General features: G+C 52.4%; 1 protein-coding gene across 1 annotated transcript; it reads right to left on the reverse strand.

Moving 5' to 3' along the window:
• Nucleotides 1–986: 986 nt before the first annotated feature.
• On the reverse strand, nucleotides 987–18,698 carry OTOP1 (otopetrin 1). The gene is made up of 7 exons (XM_060188469.1): nucleotides 18,398–18,698; nucleotides 10,513–10,649; nucleotides 9,125–9,183; nucleotides 6,830–6,960; nucleotides 4,135–4,555; nucleotides 3,135–3,885; nucleotides 987–1,426 (listed from the first exon to the last, which is right to left on the reverse strand). Exons 1-7 carry the CDS (start codon nucleotides 18,696–18,698, stop codon nucleotides 1,256–1,258), a joined length of 1,971 nt encoding a protein of 656 aa, XP_060044452.1. The 3' UTR covers nucleotides 987–1,255.
• Nucleotides 18,699–19,927: the final 1,229 nt, after the last annotated feature.

Genomic DNA, 19,927 nt, shown 5'->3' on the forward strand with positions numbered 1-19,927 from the left:
CAGGCACAGCACCCAGGGAGCCTCATGGAGGGTGGACAGGGCTGAGGGGTCTTTGAGAATTCTTTCAGCACCATGGAAGCACCATGGAGGGCAGACCAGCGTGGCAATATTACTCCCTCTCTCTCTCTCTCTCTCTCTCTCTCTCTCTCTCTCGATACTGATGGGAGGATTGTGGGGGCTACCTGGTGGTGTCACACACACACACACACACACACGATCTTCAGTCCACCCACCAGTGCTGCATGGAAACACGATTTTATCAATTAGACACCTGGCGTTCTTCTGTCTTTACCCTCCTGGAGTGTCAAGGGTTCCCACAACGAGAGTGATAGAGAGAGACAGAGACAGAGATTTTTAGAGTTTAAAACTGTGCCCATGTGTCAAGGACTGGACTGTAAGCCACTAGCCCCCAGTAAGTCATTTTTAACTGGGCCAGGAAGACTTCTCAGTGGGTTCAAAGGGAAGGAAGGAAGAAAGAAGAAAACTTTAAGCTGATGACATTCAAAGCTCTGCCAAAAGTTCTTCTAAGAAATGCTTTTATACCCCCTCTACACACAAGATTCCATCCAGATAATTACAAAATAATAATAACCTTGTTCCAAAAATAAGACATGTTCAGAAAGCTTCAGATAGGCCCCATGTGACTGTGCTTTCGTTTTTTCTTTTTCTTTTCTTTTATAAATCTGGTTTATCCCTGAAGCTCAATGTATGCATTGAGTCACCAGAGTCCCGGTGAGCTTTTGTTTGTTTGTTTGTTTGTTTCCTCATAAACCCAGAGAGAAATAGCGTGAAGGAGAAAGAAAGTACTGCTGTACTGCTCATGAAGCTTCCCCATGCAGGTGGGGAGCGGGGACGTGAACCCGGGTCCCTGTGCACTGTAACATGTGTGCACCACCTGGCCCGGCTACCTCTCTCTCAGCCCCAGGGAGGGTCAGAGGTGATGGGAGCTTAGACTACACAAGTGGCCGGGAAGCGTTGTGTGCAGAAATACAGCAACAGGAAAACAATTTTTATGATGAAAATAATCGTAAAGCCACCTCCCCCCGAGGGGACAAGATTCTTGCACAACAGCCGGTCTCATTCAGGAAGGAACACACTTTTCAGGGCTTGATGAGACCGAACCCGTCCCCTCCCTTGTTGGCAATCCCGTCCCCAACAATGCCTGCAGACAACAGCTGCCCTGGTCACATCTGCGGGTCAATATTTGCCCAGTCGCAGCCTGCCCGGTGGCGCCCCTCCGGCGGCCCCACCCCGGCTAGAGGCTACAATAGATCTCAAAGAGCGAGGCGGCGGCGTGCATGCGGTAGATAATGGAGAAAGGCATGGCCAGGTTGACCACGGTGATCCAGGGCTCGAAGCCAAACACGGTCTCCTCCAAACCATTGTCATACTCGGGGCGGCAGCCGAAGGCGGGGGGGATCCAGAGCTGCAGGAGAAGGGGAGACAGCCCCCTCGGGGTCAGGGAACCAAGGCATGTCTGTGCCGGGTGGTCTCTGCCTCCCCCCGGCTCCCTGGAGGTCACCAGGAACAAGGCCAGGGAGCCGGCTGCCCAGACCTCAGGCCCCTCCTGAATGACACCCAAAATCCCACCCAGTTCTGGGAGTCAGGCAGCAGCACAGCAGGTTAAGCGCACGTGATGCAAAGCACAAGGACTTGTGTAAGGATCCAGGCTCGAGCCCCGGGCTCCCCACCTGCAGGGGAGTCGCTTCACAGGCGGTGAAGCAGGTCTGCAGGTGTCTGTCTTTCTCTCCCCTCTCTGTCTCCCCCTCCTCTCTCCATTTCTCTCTGTCCTATCCAACAATGACAACAACAATAATAACTACAACAATAAAACAACTATGGCAACAAAAGGGGAAGTAAATAAGTATTTAAAAATAAACACCCAGTTCTGTCACTCAGCCCCACACCCCTATACACACCAGGTCAGGCTCCGGAGCCAACCCCCAACCCATGGCTATGAGAGTCATTTTTTAATTTATTTGATAGGACAGAGAGAGATTGAGAGGAGGAGAGATAGAGAGACAGAGACACCTGCAGCCCTGCATCACCACTCGTGAAGCTTCCCCCCTGCAGGTGGGGAGAGGGGGCTGGAGCTCAGGTCCTTGTGTGTGGTGATGTCTGTCTGCACTTAAGCAGGTGAGCCACCACCCAGCTCCCTGCAGGAGTCATCTCTCTGGGATGAGGAGATGGCACAGGGGTTCTGCCAAAGATCCTCCTGCCTGAGGCTCTGAGGCCCCAGGTTCAATCCCCAGCACCACCGTCAGCCAGAGATGAACAGGGCTCTAGTTTCTCTCTTTCTGTGCGTGTGTGTGTGTGTGTGTGTGTGTGTGTGTGTTTCCTCTGTATCCCTCTCATGAAAATAAATAAATGAATGAATTTTTTAAGTCAAAAATCTTTAAGGAATTGGACAGCGGTGCTCTCAGTCGCATGATGAAGCGGGGCTGCAGGTCTCTCTCTGTCTCTCTCCATCTCTATCTCCCACTTCCCTCTCTATTCCTCTCTGTCTCTATCCAAATGCAATAAATAAAATTTTTGAAAGAGAAAAATAGCTGCTAGGAGTAGTTCATTTATTGTGCAGTCACCAAGCCCCACCAATAACTCTGGTGGAGAGAGAGAGAGAGAGAGAGAGAGAGGAAAAAACAGGAGAGAAAACTAGAGGGAGATGGAAGAAAGAAAGAAAGGTGAAGGGACGAAGGAAGAAAGGGTGATATAAAGGAAAGAAGAAGGAAGGAGAAAGAAAAAGATAAAGAAATAAATAAAGGAGTGGTCAGGAGATGGCGCAGTGGATAAAGCACTGGACTCTCAGGCATGAAGTCCTGAGTTCAATCCCTGGCAGCACATGGACCAGAGAGTGATGTCTGGTTCTGTCTCTCTCTCTCTCCTCCTCCTTTTTTTCTCATTAATTAACAAATAAAAAATATTTTTAAAAAATAAAGGAAGGAGAGAGGAAAAAATTAAAAAGAGAGGAAGGAGGACGGGAAGAAGGAGAGGGAAAAGGAAAAACAAAGGTAGGAAAAAAAGGAAGGAAGGGGAAAGGAAGGATGGAAGGAGGAAGGAAAATAAAACAAGGAAAGGTGGAAGGCAGGTGGGCAGACAGGAAGGAAGGAGGGAAGGAATGGTGAGGCGGGTGTTACCGAGATGTTGCAGAGGAAGAGGAATGCTGTGATGTTCCTGAGGATGCTGGTCCTGGCGGCCTCCTGGTGCTGGCAGAAGCCCTGCGGGCTGCCCTCCTGGTCACAGCCGGGTTCCTGAAGCTGCTGGCCCTGGCCCGGTCCTGGGAGGGGACCCTGCTGTTCCCATCCGGACCACCAGAGGCCGCCCTCTCCCTCCAGCCCTGGGCCCTGGGCGCTGCTCTCCTGCTGTTCCCGTCCCGACCACCAGAGGCCGCCCTCTCCCTCCAGCCCTGGGCCCTGGGCGCTGCTCTCCTGCTGTTCCCGTCCGGACCACGAGAGGGAGCCCTCTCCCTCCAGCCCTGGCCCCTGGGCGCTGCTCTCCTGCTGTTCCCGTCCCGACCACCAGGGGCCGCCCTCTCCCTCCAGCCCTGGCCCCTGGGCGCTGCTCTCCTGCTGTTCCCGTCCCGACCACCAGAGGCCGCCCTCGCGCTCCCAGTCCAGGCCGGTCCCCGGGGGCGCGCCCACGGCGGCCACGCGCAGGGTTTGCACGGGCGCGCGGGGCGGGGCGGCGGGTGCGCGCAGGGCGGCGCCCAGGATGAAGACGTTCTGCACGGCCTCCTGCGCGATGACCAGCAGCGAGTAGGGCAGCGCCGCCCAGGCGTAGGGCGGCCGCGAGGGGGCGCAGCCGAGCGCCAGCAGCGACCCCCAAGAGATGAGCCAGGAACCCGAGGCCGCGCCCACCAGCAGGTGCGCGTCCAGCTGGCGAGCGGGGCTGGGCGTCGCGTGCACGTGCGGCTGCAGGTGCGGGTGTGGGTGCGGGTGCAGGTGAGGATGCTCGTGCAGGTGCGGCTGCCGGTGCAGGTGCAGGTGCCGGTGCAGGTGCAGGTGCTGGTGCCGGTGCAGGTGTGGCTGCAGGTGCAGGTGCTGGTGCCGGTGCAGGTGCGGCTGCAGGTGCTGGTGCTGGTGCCGGTGCAGGTGCTGGTGCCGGTGCAGGTGCGGCTGCAGGTGAGGATGCAGCTGCAGGTGCGCGCGCAGGTGCGGCCGTCGGGGTCCCCGCAGCGCCCCCAGCCCCGCCAGCCCGGCCAGCGCCATCAGCAGCAGCAGCGCGCTGGCCGCCAGGTAGAAGAGCAGCAGCGCCGCCTCGCTGTGCGCCCGGGAGCGGCCGACGCGCGCCAGGTAGGCGGCCACCACGCCGCAGGTGCCGGCCAGGGCGCCCAGGCCCAGCAGCGCCCCCGGGGGCGGCCGGCAGGGGGGAGGCGGGGGGCGCGGGGGCTGCGGCGCGTCCAGCCGGCGGCCCACGTTCCGCCACAGCACGTAGAACATGGTGGAGGCCACGATCTGGTACTCGATGTTGAAGGGGTACAGGAAGTAGATGGCCTGGGACAGCGCCGAGCACAGGGCCGGCGGGGTGCAGTTGCAGGCGGGGCTGTGGTCGTCCAGGGCTGCGGAGGGGCCGGGCCGGTCAGCGGTCAGCGGGGCCAGGGGACACCCCCCACACACACACCCCTGCAGGAGCGGGGCTGCAGGGGTCTGTCTCCTCCCCGCTCAGTGTCTCACTGTCTCTATGCCAGGAATAAACAAGCAATAAAGAGGCCATTAAAATGCCCCACCTGCAGGGGGGAAGCTTCAGGAGTGGTGGAGCAGGGCTGCGGGTGTCTCCCTCTGTCTGTCTCCGTCTCTATTTCTCCCTCCCCTCTCGATGTCTCTCTGTCTCTATTAAATAAAAAAAAAAGGAGGAGAAGGGGAAAATGCCTCCCCCCCCCCCCGGGAGTGGTGGATATGTTCTGCAGGCACTGAGTCCCACAGATAAGCCTGGAAGGAAGGAAGGAAGGAAGGAAGGAAGGAAGGAAGGAAGGAAGGAAGGAAGGAAGGAAGGACCTCTCTGTCATCCCCTCCTCTCTAGATCTCTCTTCATCCTATCCAACAACGAGGACAGCAATAACAACAATAATAATAACTACAACAATGATAAACAACAAGGGCAACAAAAGAGGGAAAAATTAGCCTCCAGGAGCAGTGGATTTGTAGTGCAGGCACCGAACTCCAGCAATAACCCTGGAGGCGAAAGAAAGAAAGAAAGGGAGAGAGAGAGAAAGAAAGAAAGAAATAGAAAGAAAGGAAAGGGAAGGAAAGATTGAGACAGGGGAGGCAGGCGCTAGCACACCAGGTTAAGCGCAGGTGGCGCAAAGCGTAAGGACCGGTATAAGGACCCAGGTCCAAGCCCCCGGCTCCCCACCTGCAGGGGGGTCACTTCACAGGCGGTGAAGCAGGTCTGCAGGTGTCTGTCTTTCTCTCCCCCTCTCTGTCTTCCCTTCTCTCTCCATTTCTCTCTGTTATATCCAACAAAGATGACATCAACAATAATAACTTCTTCTTCTAGCGTTTGCCAACAATAATAACTATAACAATAAAATAAATAAGTAAATAAAAGAGAACATTAAGACAGAACATTGTTGGCACAGAAGCAGAGCACAGCAAAGGGGCCTGAGATGAAGCTCTAATCCTGGCTCTTAGCACTTAATCTGAAGACACAGCTCACAGCCAAGACCATCCCCTGGGCGCTAATTACATGCTTTCCACCCCCTGGACAGTCCAGAACCCTCAGAACGCTATTGTGGACATGGACGTATTTGGAAGCCGGCTGCTGAGGCACCTGGTAGTGCACACATTACCGTGCACAAGAAGCCGGGTTCGAGCCCCGGCTCCCCACCTGCAGGGGGAGGCTTCACAAGCAGTGGAACAGGGCTGCAGGTGTTTTTCTCACTCCTTTTCTACCTTCCTCACCCTCTCAAGGCCTCTCTGTCCTGCCAAATAAAAAGAATAATAGAAAAAGGGAAAAATAGCCACCAGGAGTGGTGGATTCATTGTGCAGGCACCAAGCCCCAGGGGGTAATTCGATTTATTTGTTTGTTTATCCTATTTATCCAATTTATTTGTTTATCCTATTTTATGTCCACCAGAGTCATTACTGCAGCTCGATACTGGCACTGTGGTGTGTGTGTGTGTGTGTGTGTGTGTGTGTGTGTGTGTGTGTGTGTGTGTGAAATTGAGAGGCGAGAGGGAGAGAGGGAAAGAGAGAGACACCTGCAGCCCTGCTTCACCACTCATAAAGCTCCCTCCTTTGAAGCTGGGTCCTTGCATAGAGTGATGTCTGTGCTCAGCTGGATGACAATTTAAAAGAGAAAAGGAGAGGGAGTGAGACAGAGACTGAGAGAGATAATAAACTTATTCTTGGGATAGTGAGAGAGATGGTAAACTTATTCTTGGGATACTGAGAGAGATAATAAACTTATTCTTGGGATACTGAGAGAGATAGTAAACTTATTCTTGGGATACTGAGAGAGATGGTAAACTTATTCTTGGGATACTGAGAGAGATAATAAACTTATTCTTGGGATACTGAGAGAGATAGTAAACTTATTCTTGGGATACTGAGAGAGATAGTAAACTTATTCTTGGGATACTGAGAGAGATAATAAACTTATTCTTGGGATACTGAGAGAGATAGTAAACTTATTCTTGGGATACTGAGAGAGATGGTAAACTTATTCTTGGGATACTGAGAGAGATAATAAACTTATTCTTGGGATACTGAGAGAGATGGTTCTAAGAGGTTCTAGACATTCTAGGAGACTCTAAAGGTTATATGAGATTCTATAGGTTTCTAATGGATTCTAGAAGGTTCTAGGGGGTTCTAGAAGGTGGCTGGCACTCACCCATGGTGATATTCCCAAATCCCAAGGTGATGAGTCTCTCCTTATGCTCATTGAGCTGGTGCTTGGACTCATTCAGGACTCCCGCAGCCCACAGCAGCAGGTTGGTGAAGACAGAGTGGATCACCCCAAACCTGGGAGGGTGCGGGGACCCCAAGTTCAGGAGACCTCAAAGTGCTGAGCCCCAGGAAGGGTTCAGGGAGAGCGCACACACACACACACACACACACACACACTCACACATATGTGAACACTCACGTGCACACACACACACAGCCAGGACCCCGCTTTCACGGGTGGAGCACCTGACCAGCAGAGAGAAAAGGAAGAGGCCCTGGGAACTTGAGGGGTCACAGCTTTGGCCCACAGCCCTCCTCTGGGAACCCCACCATCCTCTCTGTCCACAGCACACAAAAGAAACTGGGTCCCTCCACCCAAGGGTGAAAGGGTCAGGAACAAACAGCCCCTGCAAGCCTCAGCCCTTTCTTCCTTCTGGACAAGAACAGTGGGGGAAGATGGAAGCCTGTCTGGAGTTCTAGAAGGCTGGAAAGCAAACCCAAGGCCCACTGCCCAGCCTGTACAATCACTGGACACAGTGGGCTGTGAGGGATTAACCTGTGGAAACAAAGACGCCTTATCTGAAGAGATCTATGCACACCAATGCTCGTAGCAGCACAGTTTGTAAAAGCCTCAACTTGGACGCAACCCAGCTGCTCAGTGATAGATGATGAGTAGCTAAGAAAGTTAGCTTACTAACTAAAGAGCCCTAGCGATAACCCTGGAGGGAAGAAAAAAAAAAAAAAGGAAGGAAGGGAGGGAGGGAGGAAGGAAGGAAGGAAGGTAGAAAAAGGAAGAAAGGAAGGAAAAAAGACAAAGTAAGTTGTGGTCTATAGACACAAAGAAGTACTATGCAGCTGTAAAAAATGATGAAGGCATCTCCTTTGGCATAGCTTGTGCAGAACTTGATGATGTCATGCTGAGTGAGATCAGCCAGAAAGAGAAAGATGAATTCCAGGTGATCTTGAACTTAAGAAGCAAGGACAGAAAGGGTGAAATGTGGGCTGGGTGTGGCATCTGGCACCAAAGCAAAGGACTCTGGGAGTGGAGGGTAAGGGGTGGGATGGAGGGGCATTGGGGTCCTCGCACATGTGGAAAGGATCAGAGTTAGGGGAGAGAGTGTCTGCAGACACCTGTCATGGGGAGATGAGAACCCAGACCTGTGTGTCAATAGCTATGCGGCAATTAACTCCCCAGACTAGGGAGCCACCTGCCAGCGCCTATGTCCAGAGGAGAAGCAGCTGAAGAAGCCAGAACTCCCACCTTCTGCTCCCCAAAAAGAATTGTGATCCATACGTCCAGCAGGGGAGAAGTGATAGGGGAAGATGACCAGAAGGCTCTGAACTCCAACTCCATCAGGAACCCGAGAGAGAGGAGGAAAAAGGGAGGGACCTCTGGATGTAATAATAGGTGTAAGTGTGGAAAGGAAGAGAAGAGGGAACCTTTAAAAAAAAAAAAAGGGGGGGCCAAGAGGTCAGATGATGGCGCACCTGGTTAAGCACTCACATGACAGTGCACAAGGACCCAGGTTCAAGCCCCTGGTCCCCACCTGCCGGAGAAAAGCTTCAGGAGAGGTGAAGCAGGGCTGCAGGTGTCTGTCTGTTACCTGTCTATCTTTCTCTCTGTCTATTATCTATCTATCTGCTGTCTGCCTGTCTCTCCCTATTCCCCCTCAATTTCTCTCTATACAATAATATACAAATTTGTTAAAGATTTTTTTTAATTTTAAAGGCCAAATATATGCAAATATAGACTAATAGCTGTAAAAATAACAGTTACCCCATATCTGCAACCTTGAGGAAACTGCTGATGGAAGGACCGGGAATCCAGAACTCTGGTGGCGGGAACCATGTGGACTAGTACCCTGTTACCTTATAATTTTGAAAATCAATATTAAATCACTAATAAAAATCTGAAACCAAAAAAAAAAAAAAACAATCTCCCCTAGAAAGTGGAAATAATAAATAAATAAATAAATGAATAACATAGATCAATCTGAAATCAAATAGCAAAGAGAGGAAATTAATAGCCTATTAATAGCCTATTAATAGTCTATTAATAGCCTATTAATAGCCTATTAATAGTCTATTAATAGCCGAGAGGAAATTCACAGCCACACCTCCAGTTTCCAGGGCCACCCTGAAAAAGGCCCAGAGTGGAGGCCCCCCAGCTGGCCTCTGTCTCAGAGCCCCCAAGGAGCCCAAGACTCCACATTGTCACAGCCAGTCCCTCGAAGGTCACCTTTCCAAGGTCTTGAAGGACTGGATGACGTCTTTGGCATGTCCCCAGAGGAAGTAGACCTGGAGGAGGGCGAAGGGGGCGTGTCAGCAGGGCCAGCCCCAAGCCAGCTCTCCTGCCAGCCGCCCAGCTCAGGGAGACACTGGGGGAAGCTCTGAGCTCTGCTCCCCACCCCAAGGGGACCATGTCAGGACCCCCTCCTTTACCTCAGGTGTCAAACTGGCTGTGGCCTGGAGCTTTGGCTGCAATGACACAAATCCACGTTTGAGATCTCAGCAGGCCACACAGAACTATTGGGCTGTGGGTTGCATAGGCCTTACAGCAAATCCAAGCCTGACACACTGAGATACCTCCTGACCCCTTCTTCTAGTGAATAAAACACTGAGATCCCAAGCAGGAGGTGCTGAGCTTGATCCCTGGCACTGAATACAGAGAAATGTGGGGCACTGATTAATCGTTCACATTACAGTGTGTGAGGACCCAGGTTCGAACCCCTGGCCCCCACCTGCGGGGGAGAAAGCATCACAAGCTGCAGGTGTCTCTCTGTCTCTCTCCCTCTCTATCTCCCTCTCCTCTCTCAATCCAATAATAAATAAATAAAATATATTTTAAGAGAGAGAGAGGTGATTTACTACTCTCTCTCATGAATAAAAAAGTCCTATTTTTTAAAAAAAAAAAAGCATAGAGGGAGCCAGGTTGTGGCACACCTGGTTAAGCACACACATTACAGTGCCCAAGGACCCAGGTTCAAGCCCCTGGTACCCACCTACAGGGGGGAAGATTCACAAGTGGTGAAGCAGGACTGTAGGTTCTCTCTGTCTCTTTCCATCTCTATCTCCCACTCCCCTTTCAATTTCTCTCTGTTTCTATTCAATAATAAATAAATAAAATATTTTTTAAAACAACATGGGGGAGTCAGGCGGTAGCGCAGTGGGTTAAGTGCACGTGGCACGAAATGCAAGGACCAGCATAAAGATCCGGTTCGAGCCCCCGGCTCCCCACCTGCAGGGGAGTCACTTCACAGGTGGTGAAGCAGGTCTGCAGGTGTCTGTCTTTCTCTCCTCCTCTCTGTCTTCCCCTCCTCTCTCCATTTTTCTCTGTCCTGTCCAACAACGACGACATTAATAACTACAATAACTACAACAATAAAACAACAAGGGCAGGGAGTCAGGTGGTAGTGCAGCGGGTTAAGCACACGTTACGCAAAGCGCAAGGACGGGTCTAAGGATCTCGGTTCGAGCCCCCAGCTCCCCACCTGCAGGGGTTTCCCTTCACAGGTGGTGAAGCAGGTCTGCAGGTGTCAAAAAGGGGGGGGGGCAACAAAAAGGAATAAATAAATCAATAAAAACACCTAAAATTTTTTTTTTAATACCAGCATGGGAAAAGCTTACCTGCAACAGGGTGTGGGCTGTGTGTACGACCGGGAACACTCCCTCTGTGATGGGTAAACAGTCTGAGAATCCAACAAAGTAGCCAACTTTGAGGCAGCCCAGGATGATGGTGATGACGGCGAACAAGACGATGCTGCCTGGATCCGGGGGAGGTTGGGAACACAAAACACAGTGTCATGTCACACCAGCTCCCACAAGCCCCTCACAATGATGGTCACCCGATTGCTGACAGGGTGACAGTATGGGCCAGTGGGGGCAAGAGGGCAGTTGCTTTGTTTCACAAGTGGCACTGGGAAAACTGGACACCCACGTTCCACCCCCAGCACCCCTTCTGGCCAGAGCTGAAGTGGAAGCAGTGGTGGCAGCTTGTGAGAGATGAAGCCCTGAGAAAAACACAGTAGCCTTGGGTGCTCGGTCAACACCAAAGCGGCAAGACAGCCACCATTCACATGTCCTCTCCCAGGAGCAGAGAAATTGGATCCTGGGGCACCGTGTGACATGCTGTAAGACGGGGAGTCAGGGCGGTGAGCTCTAACCTTACAGCCCTGGCCTCTGGTGAAAAAGAACGAAGCCTCCTGGCTCCCGTCCACTGCACAAACCCTGATGGAAACAACCTTTAAGTCACTTTTTTTTTTAATTTGCTAGAAAAAGTCCAGGGAAATCAGAAACATTGTAAGCACTGAGATTCAATCTTGGGGCTTTGGTTACAAAGAGACAGACTCCAACATTTGCATCTCAAGCAGTTTGCGGGGGGGGGGGGGGGACTGATGCCTGTCCTCTGAGACCCCACTCTGAGAAGCACGGCTGGAAGACATGTCAACCACTCTCCACAAACACCTTGTACACCTTCTCACACTCTTGAAGTTCCTTCTTGCTCAGCCCTCTACATTAAAGCATTTATTTCCACAAGAAGGCTTTTGGAGATTTCTCTGACACGTGAGTCACTTTGCCAGGGACTCAAAGGCCAACAAACAAGATGGACGGAGTAATAAAAATAGATGAGTATCAGGAGTCGGGCAGTAGCACAGTAGGTTAAGCGCATGTGGCACAAAGTGCAAGGACCGGCGTAAGGATCCTGGTTCGAGCCCCCGGCTCCCCACCTGCAGGGGAGTCGCTTCACAAGCGGTGAAGCAGATCTGCAGGTGTCTGTCTTTCTCTCCCCCTCTCTGCCTTCCCCTCCTCTCTCCATTTCTCTCTGTCCTATCCAACAACAACGACATCAGTAACAACAGCAATAATAACTACAACAATAAAACAACAAGGGCAACAAAAGGGAATAAATAAATAAATAAATAAATACCAAAAAAATTTTAAAATAGATGAGTATCATGTTGCATAAGCACAACCTTTGGTTTTGCACAAAGTGTGGCAGCTGTGCCAGACTTCTATCTGCAACTCTGGAACCACGACCATTGGAAGAGAAGCTATAGGCATAAAAGGCATTGCCAGCTAGCCCACGCCCCAGGAGCACTGTTCTCAACTCGAGTGGGACCTATTGTCAAGGCAAAGATAAGGAGATGCTTGGAGATATGCAGAAATGTCCTTGCTGGATGCCAACTGTGATTCAGGCACTGGTAAGAGCAGCAAAACCCAGTGATATGACATCTCTGCCACTGGGATATTTAACAGTCAAGTGGGGAGTGATAAATGAATAATCAAATAAATGTCGGGGCATGCTAAGTGATTAAAGAGCCTCAACTCCAGGAGGAAACTAAAGATGATGGTGGCGGCAGTCAAAAATAATCCTCTGAGAACATGACAACACGTGACAGAGGATGAGGGGCAAACAGCATCTGCAGACTCATCTGACAAAAGGCTTTAACCAAACTGCCAGCTTAAGAGAGACCTCATACAGGTCCAAGAAGGATTCAGAGGACCTAGTGGGGGTTGTGTTGTTATATGGGAAACCGGGAAATGTTATGCATGGACAAACTATTGTATTTATTGTTGAATGTAAAACATTAATTCCCCAGTAAAGAAATGTTTTAAAAAAGAAAAGAAAACGGAGGGTAGGTAGAGGCACACGTGGCTGAGCACACACATTACATTGTGCAAGCACCTGGGCTTAAGCCCCCAGTCCCCACCTGCAGGGGGAAGCTTCACAAGTGGTGAAGTAGTGCTGAAGTAGTATCTCTCTCCATTTTAACCTTCCCCTCTCCTCTCAATTTATATCTCTATTCAAAATAAATAAATAAATGGGATGAGTGATAGCAAAAAAAAAAAAAAAAAAAAGGGAGAGAGAGAGAGAGAGAGACCTCATAATTAGGGGAGAAGGAGAGTCGAGGGAGCAAGCATGAGCAAGGGGATTCACAAAAGCCTGGGCGAGGGAGTGACTGTGCAATGGGAGGGATTACTGTAAAAAATGGCGACTAATCCCTAGCACTGCAAAAACGGTATCATCTGTTTTCCATCTACACCATGCCTCGGCCTCGTGTGAGCTTAATGTGCAGCTTGGCGATACGAGAATCCGGCATGAAGCCCAGCCAGTCTATCTTGGCGTTACTCTCGATCGCACTCTGTCAATTCACGAACATCTCATAAAAACTGCAGCAAAGGTGGGCGCGAGGAATCACATCATTGCAAGACTGGCCAGCTCCTCATGGGGCGCGAGCATTATATTCCTCCATGAGGATAATTTCCTCCATGAGGATAATATATTCCTCCATGAGGATAATTTCTGGAACCATCCGTTCCACCCCGGTTCCATGGCTGCCAGTTCTTAGCAACATCGCCCCGCCAGATATTCGTCGGGATGCGGCATCATCTAAGTTCATTTCCCATGTCTACGCTCGACCGGACCTGCCAATATACGCGGATATCTTCGCCCACCCTGTCCAACGCTTGACGTCTCGTCATCCAATCTGGTCCCCTACGCCTACACTGAACGTCTTTCTCTGTTCCAGACTCTTGGAAACAGAGTTGGCAGTCAGCTGAGGTCAAGAACAAACACCTCATCACAGACCCCTGCAAGCGTCAACCCGGCTTTGTCCTAGCACGTTATGATTGGGCCCTCCTCAATCGCTATCGAACAGGCCATGGCCGGTGCGCTGCTGTTTCATCGCTGGGGAGCCAGAGACGACCCAAACTGCCCCTGAGGCTACAGACAGACTATGACCCACATAGTCAACGACTGCCACCTCTCCAGATTCAAAGGAGGTCTCGAAACTTTACATCAGGCTCAACCTGACGCTGTTGACTGGCTATGGAAGAAGGGCAAATGCTAGAAGAAGGAGGAGGGAAGGAAGAGAGAAATAGTCGGGGAAAGGAAGGAAGCATGAGATGGATAGAAGAGTGGGTGGCTGGGTGAATAGTTGGATGGATGGATAATGGATGTCAGATGTTTAGGTGGATGGGTGGATGGATGTATGGGCAGATGGCTGTTGGGTAGGTGGATAGGTGCATGAGTGGAAGCATATGTGTGGATGGCTGATCGAATAGATAGATGATTAAAAAAGAAAAAGATAATAAAAGTCAAATCCAAATGGATGGAGGTAAACTGTCAAAAATATGGGATTATATACTTTAAAGATGTGATGTCAAATACCATTAGGAGGAAGAGAGGGAGAAGGAGAGAGAAAAAGAAAGAGTAGAGAGAGAGAGAGAGAGAGAGAGGGCTGCAGCCCTGCTCCACCATTCGTGAAGCTTCCCCCCTGCAGGTGGGGACCAGAGGCTTGAGCCCAGGTTCATATGTTCCATAATGTATGCACTCAACCTGGCCCCCAGCCATTTTTTAATAGGAAGAGGTTGAAATTCAGAGAGAGAGAGAGAGAGAAAGAGGCCACCAGTTGGTGCTTATTAGAATGTCTGATTAGAACAGTCCCTCAGGTGGAGCTACAGTCAGAATCCTAGAACTGTCATCCTCTTCCCCTGGGGGCTTCATCCTCATTCTTTCATTCAATCATCCATCTGTCTATCCACCCACCCCCCCACCCATCTATCCATCCATTCATCTACCCATCCATCCACTCACTCATTCATCCATCCGCCTATCCATCTTCTCTTTTACCCATCCATCCATGGATGGATACATCTTGGCAGAAAAATTACTCATCAGTGATGGGGGCCAGGCTGTGGTGCACCTGGTTAAGTGCATGTATTACCATGAACAATGGCCCAGGTTCCAGCCCCCAGTCCCCATGTGCAGAGGGAAACTTCATGAGAAGCGAAGCAGCGCTGCAGGTGTCTGTCTCTCTCTCTTCCTCTCTATCTTCCTCTCAATTTCTCTCTGCTCTATCAAATAAAATAAATAAGTTTAAAACAAATGATTGGTCAGCCCAAGTGCAGCCACGCTGTTCTTCCTCTCTTAACCCCTTTAGTTAGGGGCTGACAATCCATTGTCCCGACTGAATGTTGGAAAGCGTTTAATAGATCTCACTCTGTCTTTGCTTCCTCGTAGCCAGTAGGAGAGACTGTGTTCCCTGCTCGGAGAATGTCTCCAAGAATGAAGCCAGAACAGGCCCAGCAGTTTGCTCAGCCGCAAAGCGCACACACACAGTACTGCACGAGTCTGAAGGTGAGTCGCTGGTGCCCCAGGAGAGCACTGTGCATGGGGATAAGAAGAAAATCAATAAGAAGAAAGACCTCTCTTTCCCAATCTCCTTGCTCAAAGTCCCCAGGGCTGGTGGCTCTTCCTCAGCCTTCTAAGCCAGGACAGAGCAGAGTTAGATCTGTCTTTCTAGCTGGGATTCGGAAGACAACCTCGGTCCTGCTGGGACTGAGCCCCTTCCCTTCCCTGACATGGGGGTGGGGGAGGCCTTGATAAACCAAAGCCCATTTGCAGGGCTGGGTGATACTCTACAAGCTGGGTGAAGTTGCGGACAGCTGGGTGCTGGGGACAAGGCTCCCTCCACCAGACACAGCGGCTCTGTTATTGTGGGCCAACTTCCAGAGCGTCTAGACAGACACCAGTTTATGAGCACCTGCTGTGTGGTGTGGGCACTCTCCCCCTCCCTCGATCTCTCTCTCTCTCTCTCTCTCTCTCTCTCTCTCTCCCCACTGTCATGTTGATTTTGTCACTGTTGATCACCTGCTGTGTGTGCACACTCCTCTCTCTCTCTCTTTCTCTCTCTGTCTCTCTCCCTCCCTCTCCCTCTCCCCACTGCCATGTTGATTTTGTCACAGTTGATCACCTGCTGTGTGTTCACACTCCTCTCTCTCTCTCTCTCTCTCTCTTTCTATTTCTCTCTCCCTCCCCCCACAGTCATGTTGATTTTGTCACTGTTGACCTCTGGCAGGCAGCACAAAGGTGACTTGTCCATAAGGAACCCCACCCCCATCCTCTCTGTGGTCCCTGTCTTGGGGAGTGGTGTCAGACTTCATCCACACATGCCACCCTAATGCTGGGTCTCTTCCTACAAGGAGGGAGGGAGGGGAAGAAAGGAGAAAAGGAATAGAGAAGGAGGGGGACCAGGAGAGAAAGAGAGAGAAACACAGAGAGAGCTAGCAGTAAACGGAGTGGAAAGAAAGAGGAAAGAGATCAGAGGGACGGAAGGGGAAGGAGAAAGGAAGGGGTAGATGAGAGAAGAAGAGAAAGGCCAAAGAAAGGAGGGTTTCTGTACCTGGGAGCATCCATCCACAGAGTAACCCTCAAAGTCCCCTCCACTGCTTTCTGCTTTGTCTGGTCAAGTTCTGGACTGACTGCCACCTGCAGTCACACAACCACAGAACCTCCTAAGACATCTACTTCAGAGCAGGAATTCCGGGGCTCCCTGGAATTGGTTCCAGCTCTCCCAGAGGTGAGGGGGGACCAGACACAGCCCCTGAGCCCAAAGCACCCACGTCATGCAGGTGACCCAGCTAGGACCCAACCAGGCAGAAATGGGCAACACCATGAAAGCGCCCAACACAGGGACAGTGGGAGGAAGGTGGCAGGGTGAAGGTGGCACACAGAAGTGCAGACAAAACCTTTGCAGAGAAGGGGAGGGAGGTAAATGAGGCCCCCAAGGGTCTACCAGAACTACAGTAGGAGCAGGGGTGGATGGATGGGGCAGCTAAAATGGAGTCACTCCCAGGATGAAGCCAAGGAAGCAGAAGCCACCGGTGGGGAGACGGATCCAACTCTGTGAAGATTCCAGCGCTCATGGGTGGACTGTCCCCGGCTCCTCCCATGCTGGGGGGCTTCCTGGGTGGGTGCTCCTCCTGGGGTAATGTCCCAAGAGGGATGCAACTTCTCCCCAGTCCCTTGGGAAGTGTGGAAGCCCAGGGTCCAGGCTGGAGGACAGAGGTGGGACCCACACCACTGGGAGGGGGAGTGTGGGAAAAGCTTTCCTGGGGAGGGAGCTGGGCCGAGTCCTTTCCTGGGAAGCAGTGTGGATGGGAACAGAATGTGCAAAGGTGTTGAGGCGTCGGCCTGTGCCCATGAGCTCAGAAAGCCATTGAGAAAGGCGGCCTGAGTCAGGACTAAAGAGGCATTCCAACTAAGGCAGCCTTGTGGCCTGCAGGATAGCGCCAGGGATAAAGCACAGGGCTTGCAAGCGTGGAGTCCTGAAGTCCAGGCCTTGTGCTGCGTGGCCTCAGCAATCAGTCTTTTAAAGAGGAGCGGGGCGGTGTCACACTCAATTGAGCACACACATTACCACGCATAAAGACCCAGGTTCAAGCCCTTGGTCCCCACCTTGGTGGGGGAGGGAGGGAGGGTAGCTTCCGGAGTGATGGAGCAATGCTGGAGAGATGTCTCTTTTGCCCTCTCTGTCTCCATCTTCCTTCTCCGTATCTTTCTGTCTGTCCAATAAATGAACAGACAAATAACATATTTAAAAGTGAGCATGTGATGGCTCAACAGATAGAGTGCATGTCACCACGCACAGGGACCTGGGTTCAATCCCCCAGTCTCCACCTACGGGGGGGGAAGCTTAGTGAGTGAGGGAGCAGTGCTACAGATATCTCTTTTTGTCTCTGACTCTCTCTCTTTTTCAACCTCTATCAAAAAAAATGGATGGGAGCTGGATGGTGGCACACCTGGTGGCTCACACACATTATAGTGTGCAAGGACCTGAGTTCAAGCCCCCTGGTCCCCCACTTGCAGGGGGAAAGCTTCACAGGCAGTGAAGCATTGCTGCAGGTGTCTCTCTGTCTCTCTCCCTTCCCTCTCAATTTCTCTGTCTTTACCCAAAATAAATAAAAATAAAATAAATTGTTATTTCAGTTACTCAGGGGCCAGGCAACGGCACAAGCAATAAAGCCCACATGTTACCATGAAGATTCAGGTTCAAGCCTCCCCCCCCCAGTCCCCACCTGCAGGGGAGAAGCACCATGACTGGAGGAGCAGAGCCAAGGGTCTCTCTCTCTCTCTCTCCCCCTCCCTCTCTCTCCCTCTCCCCCTCTCTCTCCCTCTCCCCCTCTCTCTCCCTCTCACCCTATTTCTGTCTCCATCACCATATAATTAATAAAACATCTAAAAAAGGGAGTCTGGCGGTAGAGCAGCGGGTTAAGCGCACTGGCGCAAAGTGCAAGGACCAGCGTAAGGATCCTGGTTCGAGCCCCCGGCTCCCCACCTGCAGGGGAGTCGCTTCACAGACGGTGAAGCAGGTCTGCAGGTGTCTGTCTTCCTCTCCCCGTCTCTGTCTTCCCCTCCTCTCTCCATTTCTTTCTGTTCTATCCAACAACGACATCAATAACAACAATAATAACTACAACAATAAAACAACAAGGGCAACAAAAGGGAATAAATCAATATAAAAAAACATCTAAATAAAACAAGCTATGCACGCATGCTGGGTGGCAATCCTGCAGACGTGACCCTGTGGTTGGTGTGATTTTTTTTTTTCTTGGGTGGAGAGGGCCAGTTCTTGGAAGTCTGCACCCCCAGGACGGGAGGGAAGGGGTGAGGAGGGGGGGGGATGTCAATGGAGCCCCGCCCCGGCCTGGAGCAGGTGCCTGGACTCACCGCGCAGCCAGCGCGCGCCCGCGTGCGCGTCCTCGTGTCGGATGAGCCGGCGGCGCGCGGCGCTGCGGGCCACGTGCCACAGCATCCAGAGCAGCTGCGCGAGCATGAGCGCCGTGAGCGCGCACAGGAGCGCGCCCGCGCCCGCGCCCGCCGCGTGCACGGCCCAGGCCAGCAGCAGCAGCAGCCCCGCGGCGAACACGTTGAGCCCGTACTGGCTGCTCAGCGCCTCGCCCAGGGCCAGCTTCCAGGGGGGCCCCGAGGACCCCCGAGCGGGGGGCGCCCCCAGCTGCGCGGGCGGCATCCTGGGGACGGGGGGGAAGGAGGATGGACGGCGTTTCCCGGGGTGGGGGCGCTTCCACACAGCGCCGGCTCCCCGCGCCCGTCACTCGGCCAAGCCCTTTCTAGACAGACCTCCGGTTCTGCACCCCCAAACCCTCTCTAGACAGACCCCACTTCGGCCCCCCAACCCTCTCTAGAAGGTCCCGCCTAGGCCCCCAAACCACTCCAAACAGCACCCCCCCACTTGGGCTCACTACCCCAGATGTCACTACTCCAAACAATCTCCACATAGACTCAACAGCGCCAAAAATCAAAAAAAAAAGAAAAAAAAAAAAAAAAAAACCTTTGCAGGCAGATTGCTCGCTCGCTAAACTTGAAACTCTCTGAAACAGACCTCGCTTCTGCCCCCTGTCCAAACAGTCCCCCCACTTTTGCCTGTACCCCCTCCAATCCCTACCCAAATCCTCTGCAGACAGACCCCATTCTGCCCCCAAACTCTCTCTAAGCAGACCCGATTCTGCCCCCCAAACCCTCTCTGAGCAGAACCCACTCGGCCCCCCAAAACCTCTCTGAGCAGACCCCACTCTGCCCCCCAAACCCTCTCTGAGCAGACCCCACTCTGCCCACAAACCCTGAGCAGACCCCTCTCTGCCCCCAAACCCTGAACAGACCCACTCTGTCCCGAAACCCTGAGCAGACCCCACTCTGCCCCAAAACCCTCTCTGAGCAGACCCCACTGTGCCGCACAAACCCTGAGCAGACCCCACTCTGACCCCAAACCCTGAGTAGACCCTACTCTGCCCCCAAACCCTCTCTGAGCAGACCGCACTCTGCCCCCCAAACCCTCTCTGAGCAGACCCCACTCTGCCCCCCAACCCTGAGCAGACCCTACTCTGCCCCCAAACCCTCTCTGAGCAGACCGCACTCTGCCCCCCAAACCCTCTCTGAGCAGACCCCACTCTGCCCCCCAACCCTGAGCAGACCCTACTCTGCCCCCAAACCCTCTCTGAGCAGACCGCACTCTGCCCCCCAAACCCTCTCTGAGCAGACCCCACTCTGCCCCCAAACCCTCTCTGAGCAGACCCCACTCTGCCCCCAAACCCTCTCTGAGCAGAACCCACTCTGCCCCCCAAACCCTTTCTGAACAGACCCCACACTACCCCAAACCCTGAGCAGACCCCACTCTGCCCCCAAACCCTCTCTGAGCAGACCCCACTCTACCCCACAAACCCTGAGCAGACCCCACTTCTG

The sequence above is a fragment of the Erinaceus europaeus genome, chromosome 3 (genome assembly GCF_950295315.1).
Source record: "Erinaceus europaeus chromosome 3, mEriEur2.1, whole genome shotgun sequence".
Lineage (NCBI taxonomy): Eukaryota > Metazoa > Chordata > Mammalia > Eulipotyphla > Erinaceidae > Erinaceus > Erinaceus europaeus.

Bases quoted from the DNA above. Each gene is read 5' to 3' on its own strand.
- OTOP1 (XM_060188469.1), bottom strand. From the start codon at position 18,698: ATGCCGCCCGCGCAGCTGGGGGCGCCCCCCGCTCGGGGGTCCTCGGGG. The intron at 6,961-9,124 runs GTGACCTTCGAG...GCACCCTCCCAG, and splicing joins TCCTTCAAGACCTTGGAAAG to GTTTGGGGTGATCCACTCTG. The intron at 1,427-3,134 runs GTAACACCCGCC...CTTCTCCTGCAG, and splicing joins TCTTCCTCTGCAACATCTCG to CTCTGGATCCCCCCCGCCTT.